The 25,076-nt window shown below is 35.6% G+C and overlaps 1 protein-coding gene and 1 long non-coding RNA gene across 2 annotated transcripts in view; both read left to right on the forward strand.

The window, feature by feature from the left end:
- The window catches only part of pins (G-protein-signaling modulator pins), a 41,615-nt gene that overhangs the window by 10,188 nt on the left and 6,351 nt on the right, over nucleotides 1–25,076 (forward strand). The window contains exons 8-9 of the mRNA XM_090106182.1: nucleotides 15,759–15,954; nucleotides 23,985–24,113. Coding sequence (XP_089962308.1) covers nucleotides 15,759–15,954; nucleotides 23,985–24,113 — 325 coding nt within the window. The remainder of the gene's footprint in view (nucleotides 1–15,758; nucleotides 15,955–23,984; nucleotides 24,114–25,076) is intronic.
- Nucleotides 1,372–2,417, forward strand: LOC149911415 (uncharacterized). Its single transcript, XR_016457139.1, has 2 exons — nucleotides 1,372–1,719; nucleotides 2,120–2,417. It is a non-coding gene; the product is annotated as an uncharacterized LOC149911415 (long non-coding RNA).

The raw sequence follows: 25,076 nt of genomic DNA on the forward strand, positions 1-25,076 counted from the left end.
ATAGATGGCGCTTTAATTAATAGAAATAAATAAATAAATAAATAGAGATATAATTCAAAGTTACTATAATTATTATATCAAAGTAAAAGCTATTATAACTATTATGAAGTTCAAGAGGGTATTAAATCCATACTAATATGTATTATAAATGCGAAAGTAACTCTGTCTGTCTGTCTGTTACTCAATCACGCCTAAACTACTGAACCAATTTTCATGAAATTTGGTATGGAGATATTTTGATACCCGAGACATTTCTACTTTCGACCTTTCTACATAGGCTACTTTTTATCCCGGGAAAATAACGTAATCCCGGAAATCCCACGGGAACGGGAACTATGCGGGTTTTTCTTTGACTGCGCGGGCGATGCCGCGGGCGGAAACCTAGTAGTATAATATTTTTCTAGTGTAGTGGGCTAACAAATGTTAGAGTGTGTTTCTGTACAAATAGTTCATTTGTAAAGTACAGTCTACAGAAAATATACATTTTTTAGGGTTCCGTAGGTACCGAAAAGGTAAAACGGGACCCTATTACTGAGACTTCATTGTCTGTCTGTCTGTCTCCAGGCTTTATCTCATAAACCGTGATAGCTAGAACGGTGAAATTTTCACAAATGATGTATTTCCGTTGCCGCTAGACAGAATTTTCATTAAAACATTGGTTCAACAAAACATTGGTACGAAGATCGTACTAATTCAGATTCAGATATTTAAACACAATATAAAACCTTTAAGATATAACCTTTGATTTAACCGAAAATCTCCCCAAAAAATTATTGTGTATTCGAAAAGAGTACTCATACCCTATTACCCCATGCCAGGATTTCTTTTACAACCATAACAATAAGTTTTAAAACCTCCCGATCAATATAAGAACGCAGCAAGGTAACCCATAACATGATGAATCCTAGCCTATATGCAATATTCGCAAATAGACGGAGATCAATAAAGCGAAAGGGATCAGCGATGCTGGCCCATAGTTGATCTCCCTTTGAGGAATTGACATCCTGGATGCATATTGGCATAATACTAATCAATTATTTTTGTCTGCCGAATCGTTTTGGGGATTATTTTTCAGTCCATGGAACGTTTAGAATTTATTTCTACATTCTAAAATGTAATGGTGTTTATTGAATAGGTCGTTTTCGAATTCCTGATTTATGCCCTAGTTTCCTATATGCAAATGTTAATGTAAATTGATAATAAGCTGATGAGTTAGAACCTTAGAAATGTAAGGACGGATCAAACTCTGGGCTTCGCTACTCAGGTCCTTCTCGTAGTCGTAAGCATATTTTCGCTTTGAGACACAAAAGGAAGCTGGCATTGAAAATTTTCTTTATTCATATTATAGCGCGTGTAGCCCTAATACGTAGAGTGAGAATGAACCATAGAGGAGGCACTAAAATGACAAGGAATGCGTGAGAGAAATACACTTATGACTATAAAGCTAAGAGCAAGAGAGACAGAAACATTGTTTTTTGTTTCTCTCATGTTATGCGATTTCTTTTGTTGGGGACAAAGGCAGTTTGTCCCAAACAAGCGGCTACAGTCCATTGTTTTGCTAGTTTTCTGTTTTTTCTCGCTGTTAAGTGACTTCAAAGTTTAATAAACGTTGACAGTGATCTGTTTTAATCCGACTTTAAGTGAAAATATGGTGCGTTGTAGTGTGATTGGTTGTAAAAATCGGCCGGAACGAAGATTACCAAATATTACCTTTCACACGTAAGTAAACTTATTTGAAGTATATTGTTTTATAGAACTGGATATAGTTGATACATTTTCATTAACTCTAATGTGAAATTATCTACAAATATATAATATTTTCATCGAAATAGACGTAAACATTTTTTTGTGTTATCCGACTAAATTACGAAGTGTTCTTGTTGTTCAGGACGCCATTTGTTTTTACGTAGTTTCAAATTTATGGTATAATCATGTGATTAACATTAGGGATACCAGTACAGGGTAAAATTTTCCCCAAAATCGTGAAATGTTTTTTTAATATTAAATGTTAATGTTTGTGTAAAGTTTGTTACACGGTTCGGTTTTCCGGTTCAGCTTTCCTCATTTGCATTGGTTTAAGTATTTTTTTTTTCAATGTCGGTTTTTTTGTATATTCCAGGTTACGATGCACATCATAACGCTGAAGACTGCGAAGCTGGCCCTTCCACACGAGCTGCAGCTGCCACTGAAGGCAGCGAGGACCCTGCCCCGTCAGGAGAGGCGGTGTTGGAGTAAAATCCGGAAGGCCACCCCCCGCGCCTTCCTCACCGAGGTGCGGCGCGCCTTTATAAGAACGAACGAGCGGCGGAGTCGTCCATTTTCGTCTGCTACTCGCGCGCACATTATCGCGGACCCTCTGCCCATTTATTTCTACCGTCATTTTGCTGTTCATTTTCAAATAAATGTATTTCGTTTAATTTACTTTTAATTTGAACTATTTCCAGTACGTTTTTATTAGACTACATTTACGGCTGTATCTTCTAATTGCGTTGACATAGAAATTTGATTTTATTACTGCTTAAAGGTATAATAGACCTAAGTTTTTGATGTGAATATCAATTATTGAATACCTACATTACATTTGCGTTCATGAGTAAAGGGGTTATAAGATTAATTTTTTTTTTTATATAATGTAATAAAAAATTCATGTTTTTCGTAATTATTCCCGTATCTGTTTTATAAGATATTATTCTGTCTTCTGATTCAAATTCAATTTGAATCTGAATCAGAAGAAATAGCAATTAAAACCGCATATTCTGAAACTAGCAACTACTTGCAAGGGAATCACAACCTACAAGGTACTCCCCACGTCCTATAGCACAGACAAAGAAAAAATTGCTACAAGCAACATTTAAAGATACAACATAATAAAACAATTAGGTTTGTTCGAAGCCCTCGGTGCGCGAGTCCGACTCGCACTTGACCTTTTTTGTCCTAATTTTACTGTATTTTCTATTATTATTTACCATTGATTGAAATGATATCTAAACTTTAGCCTTGTTTTTTTATAAAAAATATATGAACTGGGATATTTCGATATTTGTGGTTAATTGCGAGAAGTGTAAAAGCAAAAGTTGTAATAAATATTTTAAATACCTACAACTTTACCATTAAACTTTATTCCGCAGTTATAGTTTTTTTAATCCCGATCTCAGATCGATCGTAAATAACTTTTCCTCTAATTTTTGTTACCTATATTCTCTTCCGTTTGAAATTGATTTCATTGTTCTATAATATTACTTTTATGTTTCAAAAGTTAATAAAAAATCATGTTGAACAATATTACTTTGTTAATTTCAAAAGTTAATATTAAATTAGTGGTCCACTTAGGTCGTGCACATGGCCCAGGGGGGGGCATGGCCCATGACCCCCATGACCCCCCCCCCTGGATCCGCGCTTGTACCGGCCGGCCGCCCGGCTATATATTTTATACCCGTGCGAAGCCGGAGCGGGCCGCTATGTTTTTATATACAACGTTCACAGTTTTTCTGTAGTGTATTTACTATTTAGTATCAGCATTGCACCCGTGCGAAGCCGGGGCGGGTCGCTAGTTAAGTTAATAAATAACAAAATCTTTTCAAATCTGTCTTTTTCTTCATAAACCTATCTTACAAAAAAATACCCAAACATTTATAGATATTTTGCCAGTTTTTCGGATAAAAAGTTTTTGTAATAGTTGGCAACATTGACGTAAGGATTCGCCATCTCGTTCGGGTATACGCCGATGTCGTCTCTAGTACATTCTCCCTCTACGCCCTAATACTATGGCAATACGAAATTAGTAGGTAATTTAACGATGACATAATATATAACTTAGTTTATTATAGACTGACTTCAAGTCTTAATAAAGTGAAATAAATACGATTTTTCGGGTCAGCGATGTTTTGTAAAACAACCTGTATTGTGGAGCTTTCCTTTCTGGGTCACGCATTTCAACCATATTGTTGTACTCCATATAAATGTTTGTTTGGCCCATCAGGTCTTTAATACGTCTAACATATCGAAATATTTTTGTTGTCCTTTTTTAGGTTTCAATTCTTAAACTTTCTTATGATATTGTGTTCTTATGATACAACCACGAGGGGCCCTGTATAATTGATTCGCTCTTGCGCGTACCATATTAAGACTCCTGCAAGTCTTAATATGGTACGCTTATCAATGTGTTGTTTTAATTTCCCTCTGGTATTATTTTAATTTTTTAAGTATAGTGCATAATTACCAAGATTGAAACTTTTCTCTATGAAGTCATTAGATAATGATTACGTTTCAGTATTTGTTTTAGTGAGCAATTTTTGTTTGAAGTATTAATCAATGTCGAATCTCCTAGTTATTTGTCACTTCATCATCATCATGGGTTTATGTATTCAAGACGTTGGGCTTCCTACTTGCCTAGTGTTGCCTGCTTATGTGCTCTACTTATTTCAATATAATATCAGATAATAAATGCCAATCTTCTATAGTTAAGTTTTCTAGCATTGATATTATTTTATAGTCATATTGTCAAAATTTAATACGCTCTTTAATATTTTCGACGGACGAAAAAGTTTCGGAGAGCTGAATTCGCGTCTTGCTTCTTTAATTTGTTTTCTAAATCATGTTAGTGTATTTTTTTCGCAAAATTATTTGAATCAGTATAATGAAATATGTTATATTCATATTTCAACTCAGAAATATCTTGTAATTTCTTATTTTATTTGATTTCGATCTCTTTCTATCTATATAATATAGTTTTCTATGAAATAGGAGAACTAATCTTCTTGGAAACGTTATATAGTCGTTCTTGCTGCTTTAAAAATGCGCTCTGAATAACTAATTAAATCATAGCATTAATAAAATCTATTATGTTTAAGCTTTGATTTACTTTACATAATAAATTGTAAAGTATTCGTATTAATTATAAAATGAACTGTTTTTTCACTTCGTAAATCTAGTAAGTAGCTTTTACTTGGAACTTTTCAATGCTCTGTTTGTTATGTTTTGTAAACAATTAAATGTTTTTCTAAGAATTAAATGTTTCATTGGGTTATTTTCAGCTTTGTTAAATGATTTTCTAGATAAAATATGACCCAGTTGAAATTTCATATAAAATATTGGTACATAACACATTAATTTAAAATAATTTTTGATTGGAACTTATTGATTTTGTATAAAAATGACGTGCATCAAATTGCTTTCCATTGTAAATTTTGATGATGTTTAATTTTATTTAAAAAGCTCCCGCTCGGTTGTGGAATATTGCTCCGCTGTGTTTTTGTTACACCTTAATTGAAATACGTAGTTTACTCAATGTTGCCCACGCGGATTGCGGCCACACGTGCACCGATATGTACAAAAAATATTAGGATACGTTTAAACAATTTCAATACTTATTTTATACAAAGAGAAAATGTAAAGTCACTTAACTACCGACGACGACCTAGTGAACTACTAAACAAAAGGTTTTTACTATTATTTACGACGATGTAAATAGAAAGAGAGTATAGCTTATAAATGGCTGTAGTTTTTAATAACGACATGACATTCATAGTTTTTACTTTGCAACTGGCAAAAATTCAGCTCAGTTGGCGCTGTCTTTTGCTTTGTCATATGGCGATGTTTAAAGGGACATATATTAACATTTCCAAGAGAAGAGTTTAATACTTTCAGTTTTCACTGAACGCTTTACTAAACTCTACTTTTACTATTTTATCGTGTGTTTTAATAAAAAGTTTCATATTTTTCGCACGATAAGGTTCAGAGAAGCCTTGTGTAGTTTTATGTCCATATTATAGTCAGTGTACGGGCTATCCTCTCTTGTGTCTATTACATTTAATAAAAGTTTATTAGAAATTTTTTATTAAATGGAAACTATTAGTGAAATGAGCCACGTGCAATTAATGACCGTCTGCGATGAACTAGCTCATTGTAATTATTAAATATGGGTAATAACAAAAATGCAAGCGCATCACTGCCCCTAATAGACTAACATACAGTCACAGTGACAGCTCAGTTGTTAAGAACATCTTAGTAAAAACTGCTAAGTTTTCTCAAGGGTTGAAGACAGTTCGGTACTAGATAAACTCGCCAATATCAAATTGATTTCTCAATTTACCTCATTATTATCCACAACGCTGCAATTTAAAAGATCTTTACGAAACGGGCATGGCTAAGAACTAAAAAGTTAGACATGTGTACTAGGTCGCACTTACACTGGTAAGTGCGACCTAGTACACATGTCTAACTTTTTAGCACTGGCTAAGATACCCAAATTAGGTGTGGGGTTCTAACGCTCTGTCACGATAGTAAAGTGAGTTCAAAAAACATTTTTCAAAAGTTCTATTATAAAACCTAAAAGCTCCGAAATTTCCGGACGACTCAAACACACGTGGAAGCTCGACATACAAGTAAATAGCGTTAATTTTCAAATATCAAACAGAAAATACCAAATTCACTTTTTCCGCTTACATAATTCGGAGCCTCGGGGCATATACAGTTTACAGTTATTGATCGTACCAAAAACAAAATTGAAATAAATTATCTGTAAAGTTTTCAATCATTTTCAGATATACATATCATATTTACATTCAACGCTCGTTTATAATAATAATGAATTTCCATATAATTATTCCAACGTACTTAAATATTAAAAAAAAACTAACGTTAATCTTATCCCTCAGAACAACATACTTATTATTTAGATTTTATTTAGTTGTTGATTTCGCACTCAGGCTTCGGATTTATTATGTATTCACATACTCCCGCCAGTATTAATCAGGCTAGCTAAGTTTTAATGATGTTTTTACTAATTTTCTTATACGTTCTTGCCGTCCTTTATTTAACCCAATGATCAATATCAAAACTTGAAAGTATAGATAGGTCTCATCAGGTCACCAACAATACCGTATCCCACGCATAAAGTAGATTACATCTCGCTCGCTCGCCCACATGAGTCAGGCAATTACCTGAATTTCATAGTGCCATTTTGTAACCTATCGATAACTTTAAAATTGTCTTAAGATAGCTCCACTTTTTTTCGACCCGAACAATAAAATGTAATAACCATAACCTTACTTAATGAATAAATGTCGTTATAAACATCTGTAAAAAGAGCAACCATTATGATGAACCCAACATTAAGCATTGCGTAGTCTGTCCGAATAATCGCAACTCTCTGAAGGTAATTCTAAAAATCAATTTAAGCGAATTTATGCATTCTCTTTATATGATAATAGCATCAGATAGTTCAGTGAAATTAAAAATGCTATTAACTATTCCGGATAAAATAAGTTACACGTGCTGCAGGATTTATCAATACGTAGAAAATAAAGATTTCAGAGAATCCATCGGCGCGGATAACGTTTGACGGTCACATGCATCAAATCACTCCCTCTGAATGCTTTCTTTTGCCTTTGTCCAGGCCTTAGCAGATTTATTGTGTTTTCAATTTGGAAAATGTAAAAATACATTTTTTTTAAAGCGGCGGTTTTCATGATCCGATTTCCGTAGTTTTTAACGACATTACGTGCCCTCGATAACCTAATCCGGTCGATGTAGGTCGGGTCATGTGGATAAATTACCTGAAAATATACTTCTATTCTCATAGGGGTACCTGTAATCTCACAATAAATAAATTTTGAATTTGAATTTTGAATTTGAATTTGAATTTGAATTTGAATTTGAATTTTGAATTTGAATTTGTATATGCAAGTTGATAGAATTGATCCAACGCACAGCAAAAGTCAAAGGATCTGATGGCGTGTCCGCGCCACTGGGTTGTGTGTAGTGTGGCGCGGCCCTTACGGCCGCGTGGCGGAGCGCGGAGGGAGCACGGAAGTGTGTCACTGGGGCTGTGGGTCTGGAGCGACGGCCCGCGCTAATTCTCGCAATTCAATAGTGCACGGGCCAAATATTGACGTACTTACCGCATACCCCTTTTAATCTAGTTGTTTTGAAAATCTCGTTGTAAGAAATCTCGTTAATAGGTGATGCCTTTTTAACCGTTTTACCGATAGAGATTTTTCAGCGTTTGAGTAAACAATGTTCGTCCTTGTAATTATTTTAACTTGCATGTATGTAAGCCGAGCGTACGAATAATCCACAAATAAAGATATCATGTCGAAAATGTTAAAATTTAACATTCGAATTTATAAAATGTTAAATTAATATCCAATATCCTGCAGCACTCGGTAGGCATTATAATATTCGTATCATAAAAACACATAGATCTGATATATGATACGACTATTATCAATTATTGTAATTGTATTTAACTTGATTCGTGAAAATATACCTTATTTTAAATAATCATCTGGTCAATTAGTGAATTTATTAAGTTCAGCTGTGATGTTGGTCTTACTCTAAGCAGTCAATAGGTACGATGGAGCATATACAGGGTGTCCCACTGTTGGTATACTAAGCTCAAAGGAGGTTATAGTTTTGCATACGCTGAGTTCGTAAAAAATACTTATAAAATTCCAGACGCATTTTTTTTTCAAATAGATGAATTCTTAAAACTCTATGTGTACAGTGTACACTCATAACAAGCAACCCGCCCAACTTTGCCACCAGCACGTGAGCTATCGTTTAAGATTATGTTTTCATAGACAAAATGCTCACATTAGCGAAGCGGTATATGCCGGCTGCACCAAGCTAGCGAAGAAAACATGGATTTTCAGGAAAAATTCAGCAAAAAATTTTTGACGTAATTTTGTTTTTTAAGTATTTTTTACGTGATCAGTGTATGCAAGAATACAAGTTCCTTCGCGCTTAGTATACCGAAAGTGGGACACCCTGTATACGTTGCTAATGTTTAGGGTGTCAAAGTTAAACAATACTTAATATTATAATTATCAGTGCAGTCGATGGATCGTGACTTCCTAAGTATTGCAAAAAAAATGTAAATTAATGTGTATACTACAGCTACTAACATCATTTTCATTTCATTTCTGGACAAATATATACTTCTAAAGAATCAGTTTCATAACATAATATTATGACAATGTTCAAAGTAGTTTCAATATTTGCGGAGATTGTATTCTTCTATTTTCCCGATCATGTATTGAAAATACTTTTGAATTTTTATTTTATTGGGTTTTGACATTGATATCCGATTGAGCTTATTTTCAACTCAATTTCAACTCCATATAAGTAGAACTGTTATGACATAGGATATGCAACAAGTAAAAAAAAACCTTCAGTGAAGAAAACTCTCATTTGGAATTCATTAGATACTGCATTCAATCATATTACTTATCACAAGCAAAGATGTCTCTCAGAAATAATGTAATTCAGATAGTTGAAATTATTTTTAAAATGGTTTTAATAATGATCGATATTACATGATACGACTCGAAGTTAACCTCTCACAATATGAGTGTGCATTACTTACACATGAGTGCGAACGTTCTCTCCTGTCACTGACTTCGGAATATTAAAATATCACGGTGTGATCATTTGCTCGGGATTTAAACGGAAAAATTATTAGGATATGATATCTATTTTTAGAACTACAATTTTTTTCGTGTCAAGTGTTGACCTTCTAATAAAAACTGAGAATCAGAACACGCCATATTCAGAATTATTTTTATGAAAACGAATCTTACTCGCCTTAATTTCGGGATTAAAAGTTACTTCTAACTGCAGTGAGATATTCAAAGTATTCCTACAAAGTTTCATATGAATTCGTTCAGAAGATTCAGCGTGGGACGCACATACATACAGACAGACTTTTTTAAAGTATGCCTACTTCTTTTTTTTTTTAATTTACATTTTTATTGTAGTGTCGATAAATAGTACATTGAAACGGCAAATCTGTGTACATACGTGATACAGCCCCTCAGCGCCCAGCGCGAGCGGGTTGTACTATCGGAACACTAGTTGATTCCACAACAAACACAAATGCAATACTTTTTTTAGTATTTGTTTACGTTGCACTTTCATTTGAATAGGAATGTTGATACAGTCTAGCCGAGGAATGGAGCAATGAACGCCAATATCGGATTAAGTTAATTTGAACAGATTTATAGCCTAATAGAATACCTGTCTAATGTATTAAACGCTTTCTTATTAGACTATTATTAAAACGTAACGAACGTACAGTCTGACTGTAGAAGCTTTCAATAAAATTATACTTATTTTATTACAAGCGCTTTCCAACATTCCGCGCTAAAATAGATATCAAGTCCGTAAACAGTCTCTTAAAAATTTTGCTATTGTAGATTGTACTTCAAAAACTTTTCATTGACATAAAAAGTGCATGTGAAAGTTGGACTGAAATACACAACTGCATGTGCCCATTGGCCGGCGAGCGTATTGAGTTATCAGTCATCTGTGTCTATTATTAGTTGTCAGATAAAAATCAGCAAGTACACGTGTCGTATATATTTACCGAACGGTGTGACATCTCTTATCAGATATCAGCGATAATTCCGCATATCGGCCGCGTCTTGCCGCTCGCCGCTCTCGCATAATAATATAATTATTGTACCGTGCTATCGATTATGAGTGCGACGTCTCATGTGCATGAAAGGTATGCTAAATTGCATAAGTAATCGCTGTTTTGCTTGTGAACGTTGTAAAAATGCGATAGTTGTGGAATTTAATAGTGTAATAAATTAATACAAATTGTATTTTCATGTTATGCCGTCTTTGTCTCACTTTCGTTGAAATTTTAATGAAAAAGTGTATAGTTTACTGTTCTGTCTGCCAATAACATACATTTAACCCCCAGCATTCACAATGTTCCCAGATTGTCACTAGCTGAAGCCTTTTGCGTAGCTATTTCGTAACATAACAATCGAGCCATTTAGATGAAAAATATATAAATTTTAAATATAAAAATTACATTTTCCTCATGACATGGTTGGACAAACATAGCACGTATATTTTATTTCAAACAAATGAGTGTTTCATTACGCCTCAAAATTTTCTCCGTTTGTTTTGCAATCTGGACATTCTATTGTGGTGTTAACTGTTAGCTGTACTGTTGTAGAGCCTTACAAACTCGCTTTTTCAACTTTTCTTTATTTTTACACTTTGCGTAGTCGCGTAGTTGGTATTTACAAAATTTTCCTACATGTATTTTCCCCTTTATGGTAATCGGAATCGTTATAGTAATTTTGATAACGTTTATCTATTGATAGTTATGTTGTTCAGATTATTTGCATGAAAATAAACCATCACTGTTATGTTTAAGTACATTATACGCAATAATATACTAATTCAATCTACAACTTATTAGAACCTTAGTAGCAACATTATGAAAATATTAAGCAGGTTACAGTAAAACAATAAACATTTACCAATAAAATTAACATTTTAAGAGAAATCCTGCCCGATGCCATATTCCTTTATGTTGAAGGCTATTCTAAGTTACACTCTGGTCAAATGAAAGACGCATTCACGTATTAATTAAATGATTTTTTTGTGTAATAGACAAAGCCAGTAGAAAAAGTAGGTGGACAGTATCTGTGAGCTGCCCCCCTAGTCAGTTGGCTTTCTGTTAGCGTAGCGTTCAATAGAATAGACTACTAATGTATGAGATTGACGTAGGCTGTAGATAAACGTATCTACAGGTTACGTCAATCTCATACATTCGTAGTCTATTCTATTGAACGCTACGCTAACAGAAAGCCACTTGACTAGGGGGGGCTGTAATTGTGACCTTGCGCTGTGTCGTGACGGATGTTTTTGTCATTGCCGTGTCGTTGCTAATAATAAAGGCGTGCGTTTAAATTAAACTCCATATGAATTTAAATAAATAAAGGCTCAGCTGTTTACTATCTGTGCTCCTAATGCTCTAGTCGGCAATAATTAGAAGTCAGATCATTCCGACTAGACATTTTTCTCAGTACATACTTGTCTAATTCAATGTTCCGCAGACTGTAACCACTGGATATATTGCACGCCTCATAAGCGAAGCGTTGAGGTGGGTACTACTGTCACTTCGCGCAAAACATCTGATTTTTCAAACTTAAAATGTCTTTATGTATCATACATTGCACTTGTAAGATAATACATACACACACATATTAAGAAAAAACACTATTTTTAACGTTCATGATATTTTTGATGTCATTTTTGTTATTTAAACTAGTTAAAAAACAGTTTAAAAAAGTTCTGTCTTGGACGTCCGTGTGTCTGTATGTGCGGATCCTTTTTCTTGTTAACACGATAGCGACCGAAATACTTTACTAATCGAGTCTTTTTTTTTCTCTTACGCTTGAGTATGCTCAGGAATAGAACCCTTTCATTTTTCAGGGTCTGATTCGATGTGGTTTAATTGTTATTAAATAAACAAAAATAATAATTAATAAATATTTATTAAAAAAAATTATGAGGCGTGCACTTTTGGATTTTCCAAATTATTTTACAATTCTTATGGCCTTAAATATTGTGTTGGGTCGCTATTCACGTAACCAATTTTATAATTACAGTATGATCCAACAAAATATATTATGTTAGGTATATTAAAAAATTGGCCTTCCTCGCTTCGATGTACTGCACAATACCAATCTTTCTATTTATAAACTTAATCTTCTACAAGGCTTCGGAAATGATATGCGAATAAAATTGTAAAATATTGTGAGTACAATATTTCTAGTCAGATTGTAAACAAAAACTCATGCAGCACTCTCGTTGTTATTTGATTCCGGGAATGTTAGGGCTTCTCTTTGCTTACAAAACAGCAAACAGTCACAGGAGAACAACTAATAAACATCTATTTTACACATTCTAAAGCTCGATGTAAAAATATAAACAATTATGCAAAGTAACAAGAAACTTTGGTTTCTTTGCTCGCTGCATAGTGTTTCAATAACAAATGTTAAAATATTATTGAAGACAATACACGTGTATCGGAAATCGTCGAACAGATCCAGAGTGAATTACACCGCCCCTTTGAAAAGATTTAACAAAATAATAGGATTACACGATAAGACCGAGGAAATGTTTACAATATTTATTTTTATTACTTTATAATCTCGGTCTATCTATAATAATCACTCTCTAATTTGTGAGGGCTAGGATCGCATATAAATAAACGTTTATTTTAAATTTAGGTGTCAATAATTCGTCTCTTATAAGTTATCTATTACCAATTTTGTAATTGTCTAGTGAAGCTGCGGGCGTAAGCTCATCATCCGCATATAAACTGAAATAGCACCTACCAGAATAGTTGTCGTGATTGTGTTATAGACTATACGCGTTGCCAACACTACTATATATAGTGTTCGAATGATGTTGCTGACCTACGTTTCATTGATTTTAAGCCAGCTCCTAGAATACGATCAAAAGCCTCTCTCAAAATCACAACTGATTGATATTAAGCTTTGTCCGTCGGGCACCAGAGAGGCAGTTCCTTTTCTACCCGTTTTTGAACACAGCGAAATTGCCTTTAGTCCGACATGTTTCTAAATTACTATCCGTACGAACACGTAACGTACTGTGTTGAGTTTATTACAAATTTCTATCAATAAATCATCATATATGTATATGCGTTACTATGAAAATAGTCCACCAAATCATCTTGTGCATCTGTATGGAATGCCTTCTATTTAAATTAGTTCACAAAATTAAACCAATCTGAACATTCAGTCAAATAGTTACGGTTTTCTGGAATATTGTGTAATCATTATATTAATTTTGTTAGCAAAAAATTATTAAATACTATATAATTATTAATAGTATTTTTTTATCAATTATTTGCCTCCTAAGAGCCTTATGTATCCCTTTGTTCGTAAACGAGAGACGTGCATCTCAAAAGTTTAAATGCTAATAACTTAAGCTCTATTATAACTTTGTAAACGTTCATATTAAATCATATTAAATTTGTAATTCAAAGCTGCAAGCCCGGTCTATTTCGAATGCTAATTGAGTTGTTTTGTGCGGTGGCCGGTGTGGACCTGTTGAATCCACTTCGGTACGTAGTTCGCGTCTCCGACACAACGGCCGGCGTCGTATCAGACAAGGCTCAATAATGTTGGGCCGAAAACAAGTGAACTAATGAGAACTCTGTGTTCCTATCTATAGTGCACAGCTATATCGGTGCAGCCGTGTGACTTGTAAACATTAGTTTGCTAAACGACACGAACTTCAGAAATTGACCCTTTGAAATCGATGATTTTAAAACGGATTGAGAATGTGATTTATTAATTATTATTGATCGCAGTATTGCGAACACTTTACGACGCCAGCTTGCGACCGCAATTGCTCTCAATCAAATATTAAATTTATATTGATTTCATAATTTTAACCCTAAGCGATATCGATTATTATTTTATTGGCCAACTAGCGGTCCGCCCCGGCTTCGCCCGTGGTACATATTTCGCAATAAAAGGTAGCCTATGTTCTTTCTCAGGGTCTAAAGGTTATCTGTGCCAAATTTCATCAAAATCGGTCCAGTAGTTTATGAGCCGGTTTTCCTCTTTATAATATTTTTTTAATTTATGTCGTAACAAACAACATTATATTTTTTAAGTTATAAACATTATATTTTTTTAATTTATGTCGTAACAAACGAATAAATCAAGGAAAGTGTTAGTTTAAAAATTGCCGCTATTATAAATATTAATCGCCCGAAGCCCATTTTTTTTTTTGTGAAAAGCTTATTGAAATAATCGAAATTAGCCGGTCAAGTGACGATAAGTAGTTAAGCATAATGAGCGGTCGCCGAAAAGGCACCGGAAGAGTATCTCGTGAGGCTCGGGGGGAGTGCAGCGCGCAGTCGGGCAGGGGGCGGGCGCCTCCTCCCGCCGCACGCACCGGCCGGCGTGCATACTGCACGGCCGCTAGCCCCGGCCGCCACTCGCCCGCCACTAACCGGCCCACGGCATTTCCGCCGCGATCTCCGCCCCTTCCCGTCCGTACTTTACATTATCTCGCTCCGTCCCCGGTGTTGGCATGGCTCAGCAACAATTTAAGAACAAGCGCGAAAGACGCAAAGCTATGTTGTATGTAAATACATAAGTATTCAATGTTGTGTCAAGTTTTATTTTATTTATATCTTTTTTGTTTGCTTTGACTGTTGTAGTTAGTTTTTTTTTGGAAAAAAAATGAGCCAATTTTAAATGTTCGCATTATTGATAATAAATATTATTTTATGCAGTTTATGTAATTTTTAAATTTACTTAATTAATAAATAAAATAGCATTCAAAAGTTAAAAAATGTCCCGCTTTTAATTGTTAGTATCATTGGTCAAAAAGCTTTTTTTTAAATTTGTGATTTGATATTTAGTTCTTATTCTTATTTATATTGTGATACAATTACATTCAAAGTGATTTTATTTTCCTGTTGCATGTTTAGATGTAATTATTTATTTAATTCCACAGTTTCAAATACGTACTTAAGAAAAGCAAGAAGCATTGTGATTTATAAGATATCGGCTAGTTACAGTGTTATTTAAAGTTGAAAAGTGGGGAAAAATGTGAATTGCAATTAATTATCATTCTCGAATGTCTTGACACGGGAAATGATTCGCATAACGGAATTTAATCCCGGTTTTATTCAAATAGTTAAATCGGTAATGAGATTCGTTTCAGTGAAATCGTTCGTGAAAAATTTCATCGGAAATATTATCTTAAATTTTTGTTGTTTAATTAATAAATTCTTGCATCGCGAGGGCGAAACGTACGATAAATTTTTAACAACCCTGCACCTTTGCCATCGAGCGTGTTTAAAATTCGCACAATAAATACCGAGCGGGGCCCGGCGAGGCCGGTGTCATTAAAGTAGATCAGAATAAGGACAAAGAATGCGTGTGTGACATGGATTCTCGTTTCAGGAAATCGGAGGCGATGAGTGACATGCTCAGCCTGATATCGGAGCTGCAGTCGGAGCGCATGGACGAGCAGCGCGCGGAGCTGCGGCCGCTGAAGGGCCAGGAGGCGAAGGGCGCGTCGCTGCCCGGCCTGCGCCCGCTGCAGACCACCAGCACCAAGCCCGAGGACGACTTCCTCGACATGATCGCGCGCGTGCAGGTCAGTGCGGCGTGCTGCTCGGTACAGTCGTTGACGCGTGAGCGTACCACCGAGGGGCCCTAGGGGTTCGATTCCCGGTGGAGACGACGAAAAAAAAATGTCTCGGTCTGGTACGACACAGAAGGCTGATCACCTACTTGTCCCTAAAAGAAAATCGATCAGTGAAACAGATGTATAATGCATCTGCCGCTCACTAGGGGACATGGGACTTCACTAATTCAAATTTAAACAACAAGTGTTCGACTGAATCGTCATATTACAACGGAGCCCCGACCCTTCGCCACAGGCCTTTTAACTTCTTTTTGCCTATAGCACTCTCCGAGCCGAATAGAGACGCTTCAGTCGAACCTTTTAACTCTAGGGATGTTTGTTGGAGCCGTCGCTCGCAGATTTACTTTAACAACCGGTGTATACGCGTATTCAATTCGATGTTTTAATTAATATTTGCGGTGAATAGTCTCGTGTAAAAGCAAGTTTTAGGGATGAATGTTAATGAGGGTTTCCGTCGGGCCACGGTTCAGATGATATAGGTTGTAGATACAGAAATATGAACTATAAGCCATTTTTCTTGAAGCTATTTTGTTTGCTAATGAAATCAGTTGTAGAATTTTAATAATCTTGGATATACTTAATATATTTTATTTACAAACATTTTTTTTTATATCGAAACAAATTTTTATCGATTTCATCAAATTGTTCTATTTTTGTGTTTATGACTAACTGACCCGTGGCTGATTCTCGTGACGTCAATTACGCAATATTTTATCGGTTTAAAAACTAACGTTTACCTAAACCATAAATATTTATCAGGTTTAAACGAAATAATTTCCTTTTAAATATGTTGTAAGTGAACAATTATTGTTGTTGTGAAAGGGCCCTGCTTATTTTTCCTTTTATTATACTTGTTGTACCCATATCCTTTCGTCACTCTTCCCAATTTCCTTTATTTCTGTCATGAATCCTGCCTTATCCCTTTCCGTTTACAAAACGAAACCTACTTGAAGTGGTGTAGTCAGTAGTCACCCCAAGGTGATGGTGATCACATTTAAAGCAAATAGTTTTCAAGTTCTAGCAAAAAATATATTTGTATTGTGTTTTTACTTTGCAATGATATGCCACTTGAGAACTTGAAGAACTGAATTCCAATAATAATGTTGTAATGCATTTCTATATTTTCATGTAAATCAGATTATAGAGCTTGATGGCTATTGTCTTCGCGAATATTTTATTCTGGTAAACGCTGTTTTGCGATTGTTTTTAACAATAAAAAGCTTTAATATTTCGTTTTGCTATAATGCTTTATTAATGATAATAAAATGATCAAGAGTCGAATTTTTTCGATTTTATTCACTATTTGATTCTAAAAAGACGCGGGTTCGATTCCCGCCTCGTGGTCAGTTTTTTTTTTTTCAATTCTTTAAAATAACGTCAAATAAAAAGCTTTTTAAGGGATTCGAACCCTGCGAACCATCCCTTAACTGCATATGCGAACATTTGATGTACTTTTATACCTACAATCGCGCGTTGCAATGCAACATCCATTAGAAATTAACCTTGAATATTCTTTACAAATTCATTGGAAAACAACGAAGCGCTGATAAACTATTCCTGGAAACTTTAAAGCATTAACGATGAAGACATTGAAAATGTACTTGTATTTTTTATACAAATGTATGTAAAGCGAATATATTTTATTTATATTATACTAGCGGTCCGCCCCGGCTTCGCCCGTCGTACATATTTACGTTTTCTCTCCATAAGAACCACCCTCGTATTTCAAGGAATATAATAAAAAAATTATCGAAATCGGCCCACCCGTTCACGCGTGATGCCGTGTCCAAGGAAAGCGGGTTTCGTATATTATAATTTATTTTTATTTTATATTGTTTTATGGTTCAACTATACTTAAGGTACTTACTTCTCACTGTCCCGATTTGACAAAAAAAAAGAAGTCGGTAAAAGCATAGTATGTAAAAGTGTATACCTTTTAAAAGAATACAATTTCCGGTAAAAACTTCCTTTACCTTAACCATTAATAAGTCTGGACTTTCTTAGATATTCTAGATGTTCATTCTATACATTTTTTACTTCCATTAAAAAAACTTGGTATAAAATGTAAAGGTGACCTACTTTGAATGTGCCCTATTTCGATTTGGTCTATTTCTGACAATTAGAAGGCGGGTTAAATTTATTGTGTTAAAAACAATTAGACTTGAAATGTTGAGAAAAATGTGACGTGCAGGGACACGTTTCAAATACCGTGCTTGCTAAGCTTTTAGCTTTACTAGCGGTAACGGTAGTATCATAGGAAACGACAGAAATGTTAACAGCATTAAGATGTCGGCTTGCGCAAACACCTCTTCACTACTCCACCGGACACCCGCTGCGCCCTAGTTATATAAAAGCATCCTTTAATAAGCGGTATATCCGCGAATCCATTACCTAACAATGTCCAAGCAACGTGACCTTGCCCGTCACCTCGGATAAACAATTTAAACGCCCTTACATCTCGCCCGCACGCCAAAGGCGCGACACGCTGACACCCATTACACAACGAGTGACGGCAATAATGGACCGATCCGACATGAATAGGTTCCACTCCGTAGGTAAGAACACTGGCGCGCCGCAGGGGTGTCACGACAATCATTGTTGTGCGGTTTAGAACAAATCGGTGAGGTGTAAGTTTAATGTGGCCCCCCCCCCCCGGGCGGGGCTGTCCGCTGCCCGGCAGTACAGGCCGGTCGACTAGACGCCGCGCTAGACGCTCGCCACCTGCCTCGCTCCAATCCTCTTCATTGTCAGCGCCTGTTACATCATTGCGCCGCTAACTTTCTCATTATTTGCAATATTTAGGTATACATGTCACGAATTTTTTAACAGGTCATTTAAGAAAGATAGCAAAGAAAAACATCTCATTAATGCCCTAACCGAACGATGATTACAGTCTCGTGTTCAGAAAATAAATTAGGTCATCATAAGATTTAGAAAACATTCAATAATTTACGCAGCTTCAATTTAATACAAAACACATTATCATTATCTTACATCTTTAATGAGATGTTTACGTACAAAACTCACCTTAACGGATTTACTGAAGCGTCCCATACTTAGTGGCGCGTGCTCTTCAAATTCATCTTGACATATTATTTACCTAAGCATTGTAGTGTAAATATTATAAGCTAAAATGATAACCCTCGTAAATTTAGGCTACATAATCTCGAAGTAGATATTTTAAAAGGCCAGTAGCGGTTACCGTAATGTAACAATTTTTACTTCAATCATTGCTACAGTTGATCCCGACTTTGAGTTGACTTCTAGTTTTTTTTCTTTCCGAGTACCAGAATAACGGGAAATTTTAATATTTTACTTTGAATAAACGTCGGCTAGATGGGAATTTTGGTCGTGGTCGTCGTCGTAGTTATCCGTTACCGAATCCTTAGACCGGCTACTCACGTAAGTATCTGCAGCAGGGGCAACATTGGAATTGGACCGTGAGGTAGCCGGCATTAGCTAAACGTCATAAACTTATGTCAATTTGTATCGATATCGGATTGTATTTCTGCCATTTGTCCAAAGGCCATTTGTCTAAAGATTAGATACCGTCTGAAAAACCTAAGGTATATATAGCGCGAGCGCTTATTAAAAAAAATATTCACGTCACTAATCTCCATACCAAAAATATTATATACTTTTGACTATATTTTAATGGGGAATAATAAAACGAGCGACTGAAAACAAAGTGAGCGACTGATTATGAGATACTGATTTAATAACTTGAGCGGTATGAATTTGAGTAATCGACAAATAAACTAAACAAGCAACGAAAATTAGTTGATAATAAAATACAGATTGAGCGCACTAAAGGAGGATTGTGATTAATCCATTTGATATATTAGAATTCTAACTGTGTGATTACATTACTATATGAGCGACTAAATTACTAGTTGAGCGAATAGATTACTAAGTGAGCGACTAAATTACGCTCATCTAGAGTGACTAAAAACACTAAAATAAATTGTTCAAATAGTTATTTGATAAAACTTTCAAAAACAAATTGAACTGATAGTAACTACTCTGTCTATTGTCAGAAATTTGTGAGTGAGAGTGTTAAAAATATATTGATGCGATAAATAAAAGAATCAGCTAGCAATAAGTTGAGGAAAATCTAGTCAGCTGATGCATATAAATTGGCAATAGATGCTTCTGTCTAACTCCTATGTAATAAGTTTCAAAGTATCAGCTGACGGTTTTTCCACCAAGATACAGCCAGCTGACTTATATATTTATCCACAGTTACATATAAGCTATCATCAGGTAAATTTTTGTTTGAGAGGAAATCACGGAAAATAATATTTTTTTTTTCATGTTCGAGCCACCAGCTGACGTATAATACACCATGCTGTAACCAGCTGATTATTTTTTTTCGTTAAGATATTGGGTTAGCTACAATTTGACAAATTTTTAGCTGAGAGGAAATGAATGAATGTATTTTTTTTTCCTACGTGCGTGGGAGGCTACAACCGCTCACCCCCCCAACCGAGCGCCAGCTGACGTTCACGAGGCTTTATAATACTATACTCTGATGCTTCTGACGAATTATCTCTTGAGAGGAAATAATGAACCCAATTTGCACCTGGCTCCCTAACTATTTGTTAGTTGCTGATCTATTAATTTTTCATCGCTCGCAGTCAGTCGCTCACTTAGTAATTCTGTTACCCCAATTTATTATTTTTGTTAACTAAAACTTTAATTTACAGTCACTCGTTTAAATACTACCCTATTTTAATCATTGCCTTGTAATTCATTTGCAATATGTCTATCGTAATACTCGTAAATAATCGTTTTCTGGTATACATATTTAAATAACATGTATGGACATGTTATTAAAATATGTACCAGAAAACGGCAGATTGTCATTCGCAAATATATGTATTTTGTAAATTTAATTCAGACACTTCCATAGAAATCTCCAGCACCCATTTGGCCGTTCGGTATATATTACAAATTACTTTTGCATTTCCCGCAACTCGTGTATCGCGTCCCTCCCCCCGCGCCCCCTCCCGCGACGTGCACACTAAAGTGCGGACCTTCCGAACCGAACTGCGCTTACACTATTTTAGCACTATTTAATTATTAATTATCGAAATATAAATAACAAGATTTCCGCCCGCGGCTTCGCCCGCGTTTCAAAGGAAAACTCGCATAGTTCCCGTTCCCGTGGGATTTCCGGGATAAAACCTATCCTATGTGTTAATCCAAGTTACCCTCTATATGTGTGCTAAATTTCATTGTAATCGGTTCAGTAGTTTTTACGTGAAAGAGTAACAAACATCCATACATCCATACAAACTTTCGCCTTTATAATAGTACTAGATTTCCGCCCGCGGCTTCGCCCGCGTTTTCAAAGGAAAACCCGCATAGTTCCCGTTCCCGTGGGATTTCCGGGATAAAACCTATCCTATGTGTTAATCCAAGTTACCCTCTATATGTGTGCTAAATTTCATTGTAATCGGTTCAGTAGTTTTTACGTGAAAGAGTAACAAACATCCATACATCCATACATCCATACATCCATACATCCATACATCCTTACAAACTTTCGCCTTTATAATATATATTAGATATTAGATTAAGATTAAACCAGCGAAATTGCTTCCCTTTTGTTTGTCGCGTCGACGAGATGTCAGGGCGCGGGACACGTCGGTTAATGTTTAACATAATAACAATTATCAATTCCCGGTAAATTTTAATTGTCTAATTAATAACACACCTCTCCATTAACATTTCTGACAATGGAGAAATTGGATTTGGATTTACACGTACGCGTTGGCCGTGAAAAGGCTTTCAGGCTAATTATTCGTAGCGTTGATGCGTCATATGTGTATCTTATTTGTCAATAACAGATTTTCATGTCGGTGCAATCGGCTTACTGTCGCACCTATTCAGAGATAAAAATCTTCTTAGTTTAGCGCCATCCGATGCTCTTACAGATTAATAAAACACGTTTTAAAAATGTTTGTGACGTCTCTGTTAGCTGCATCTATTTTTCATGGCTATACTTATTGATACGTTATTATTTTACAAGAGAGAAGTCGAACGAGCGCATAAGATATTAACTAAGCATATTGAAGCTAGTAGCGAGCGAGTGTTGTTTATTTCTGGACGACAGGTGGACGCGGGGCAAGTTGCACGCAAACATTCGGAGTGCCCGTGACAAGCTGAGACGTTCTTTTATCTTATACCTAATATTGTTATTAAAATTAGTAGCTAATTAATAGATTGCATAAACCTAAGTGACATATCACACTAGCGGATTGCGAGCGGTTTCAAAGCGGAGCGGGTGCGCAACGAATACGTTGCGGGCGCGCAACGAACACGCCGCGGTTGCGCAGCGAATTCGTTGCGGACGCGTCATTTTGTATACTCTCGCACAAAAGCCAGCCCTTCCGCCTTGCCTAACTTCCATTCAATATTTCCATCGTTTCTGTAGCACTCAATTTTTTAACCGTACTGTGGAAATGCACTTACTTAACAGTTAACTAAAGATGTAATAACAACTGGAGTTGTTAAAAAAAGGTGCTATAAAATTGAATTACTAGGACTTTTAGAATGTACCATACATTCCAAAAGTATGTAACGACTGACCAGTATAATCTCTCCCATAGCAACGTATGTTATAAAGAGATTTTGTGAACCTAATTATGAGCAAAGTGATAGTGAGTTGCTGGTTGCTTGATAAAATTTTCTATTCACTGCTATTTATCTAATAATAAGATAGCCCTGTTTTAGTTAAGGAGCTTTAACATTTATTTCACTAATGAACTTTCTTAATGAGCAATTAAGTTATCTGATTGCATTTCGACCAAGATTTAATAGATAAAACAATACCCTAAACATTAACATGTTATGAAACTCGTAAAAAATAATGATCTCATAATTATTATACTATCACAAGTTATAAGTAACAACCAGCACGGATTCCATTTTGTTAATGAGTGTACATGACTGCGACGTAAACGTTGCGCATCTGCCACGCGTCCGCAACGAATTCGCTGCGCAACCGCAACGTATTCGTTGCGCACCCGCTCCGCTTTGAAACCGCTCGCAATCCGCTAGTGTGATATGTCACTAAGAAATAAAACATCTATCTATCTTGAATATAAACTTATACATACCGCCTGTCGTTTATTTTTTAAATGGCATGATTGCAATATTAGAGAAGAAATGAAATGAAAAAAAATGTTGTGTGGTTTTATGAAACCACGATAAAAGTGAAACTGTTCGAACGGTTCCGAACACTGCTTTGTGTAGCGCACAGTGTAGCGCATGTCGCGTGCCGAATAGGTATACCCACTCGGCAGCCGCGATACACGCGACATGCGCTACACAGACCAAAAAGTTTGAGACGATGTAATAAAAGTTTCACTTTAAAAATTCAACGTCAGATTTTCTTTGTCTAAATACACACCGGCTAAATCGAAATATTGAAATACGAATAGGCGAAAATGCAGTGATACGTCCTGTCAACACCGTATTTAATGTGTCGATAACCCGGGAACCGATTATAGGTAATTGGGAACGTTGACGTGCTCCAAATTATTGGCTCTGCTAATACCCCAGCTTTCGATGGTTTTCCTATGTACTTTCACCTATACGTAATGATTTTGTACTTGATAATATTATTTTTGTTTCTAGGTAGCTTTAATACTTTACGTAGGATGCTCTTAATTATTCCTCGAACTCAGTATCCATGGAAATATATTTTTTATAAAAATGTTACGTTTACAGGCAGCTCCATGTGTATCGATCTATTAGAAATATTTGTATATTTTACGTAATTTGCGATTTTTCTGTTAGAATGTTATTTTTTGTAACAATGTACCTTTTTTAAGTGGAGACTTTCAGCCGCGTTATGCACATTTGATTAAAATATTATGGGTTCTATGTTATCTTGTATGTGCGTTATTGTCTATGCGCAGTCCATATGACTGCTTGTTTTCGTTTTGTTAATGTGTTTGTGCGTGGTGCAGGGCTCGCGCCTGGAGGACCAGCGCTCGGAGCTGCCGCGCGCCCGGCCGGCGGCGCCCGAGCCGGACGACGACTTCTTTGCACAACTCATGAAGGCGCAGTCGGGCCGACTCGACGACCAGCGGGCCACGGTCAGTTTACATAGCTTTTATTTCTTTTTTCTTCTATTCTTTTATTTTTTTGTGTTTTCAGTGCAGGCTATATATAGAAGTTACTATTTGTTCTGAAAAACGATGTTCTGCCTTATTCTTATCACTTAGGGGTATAAAAAATTGAAGTTCGATTCTCGATATGCTTCGGAGGAGTTTAACTTCAAACACGAGAATTTTATACATTAGATGTTCTGAATGGAAGAATATAATAACGACTAATATCTCCGGATCCTTGGAAATTGCAAACTACTACTTCGTTTATAACAATTAAATACTTAATTACAAGTTACTGTATTCATGAAAATTATAGTACCTTGATTTTTTACGCGACTGATTAACCTTCACATTATTGTTTGTTAATATTTCTTACATTGCAAACTAGGTAATTACGAGGAGAAACAATACATCGATAAGTTAGAAATGAACATGTTATTCAAAGTCGATCGGGTGATGATTGCAGATTTTACTGATGAACAAATTGGACCATTAGGTACACCGTGACTCACCGCTATGAAAAGTCAATTACGATCGATTATATCGATATTCACTTTTAATACCACAAGAGCTTCAAAATTATCGGGTATTTTCCGATAGGTTCGTTGCAAACCAATGAAGGAGTCAAGTTTCAAAAATCACGAGCGCGAAGCGCGAGTGATTTTTCCTGAAAAACTTGACGACTTTATTTGTTTGCAGGGAACCTTGAGGGAAATGCCAGATAATTTTGAAGCTCGTGTGGTATTCGGGGGATTATATTTCCGTCCCAAATGTCGGCCAATAATTTCACAATTGAATTCAACCTGTCAGTTTGACGTCAACTACCAGAGAAAATTTTCAAAAAATTATCACTTATAACACCACAAGAGCTACAAAATTATCGGGTATTTTCCGATAGGTTCGTTGCAAACAAATGAAGGAGTCAAGTTTTTAGTCAAGGTTAAAAAA

The sequence above is a fragment of the Colias eurytheme genome, chromosome 1, assembly GCF_061535395.1.
Source record: "Colias eurytheme isolate Ceu_HAF_F1 chromosome 1, ilColEury1 Martin Lab GWU primary, whole genome shotgun sequence".
NCBI classification, from domain to species: domain Eukaryota; kingdom Metazoa; phylum Arthropoda; class Insecta; order Lepidoptera; family Pieridae; genus Colias; species Colias eurytheme.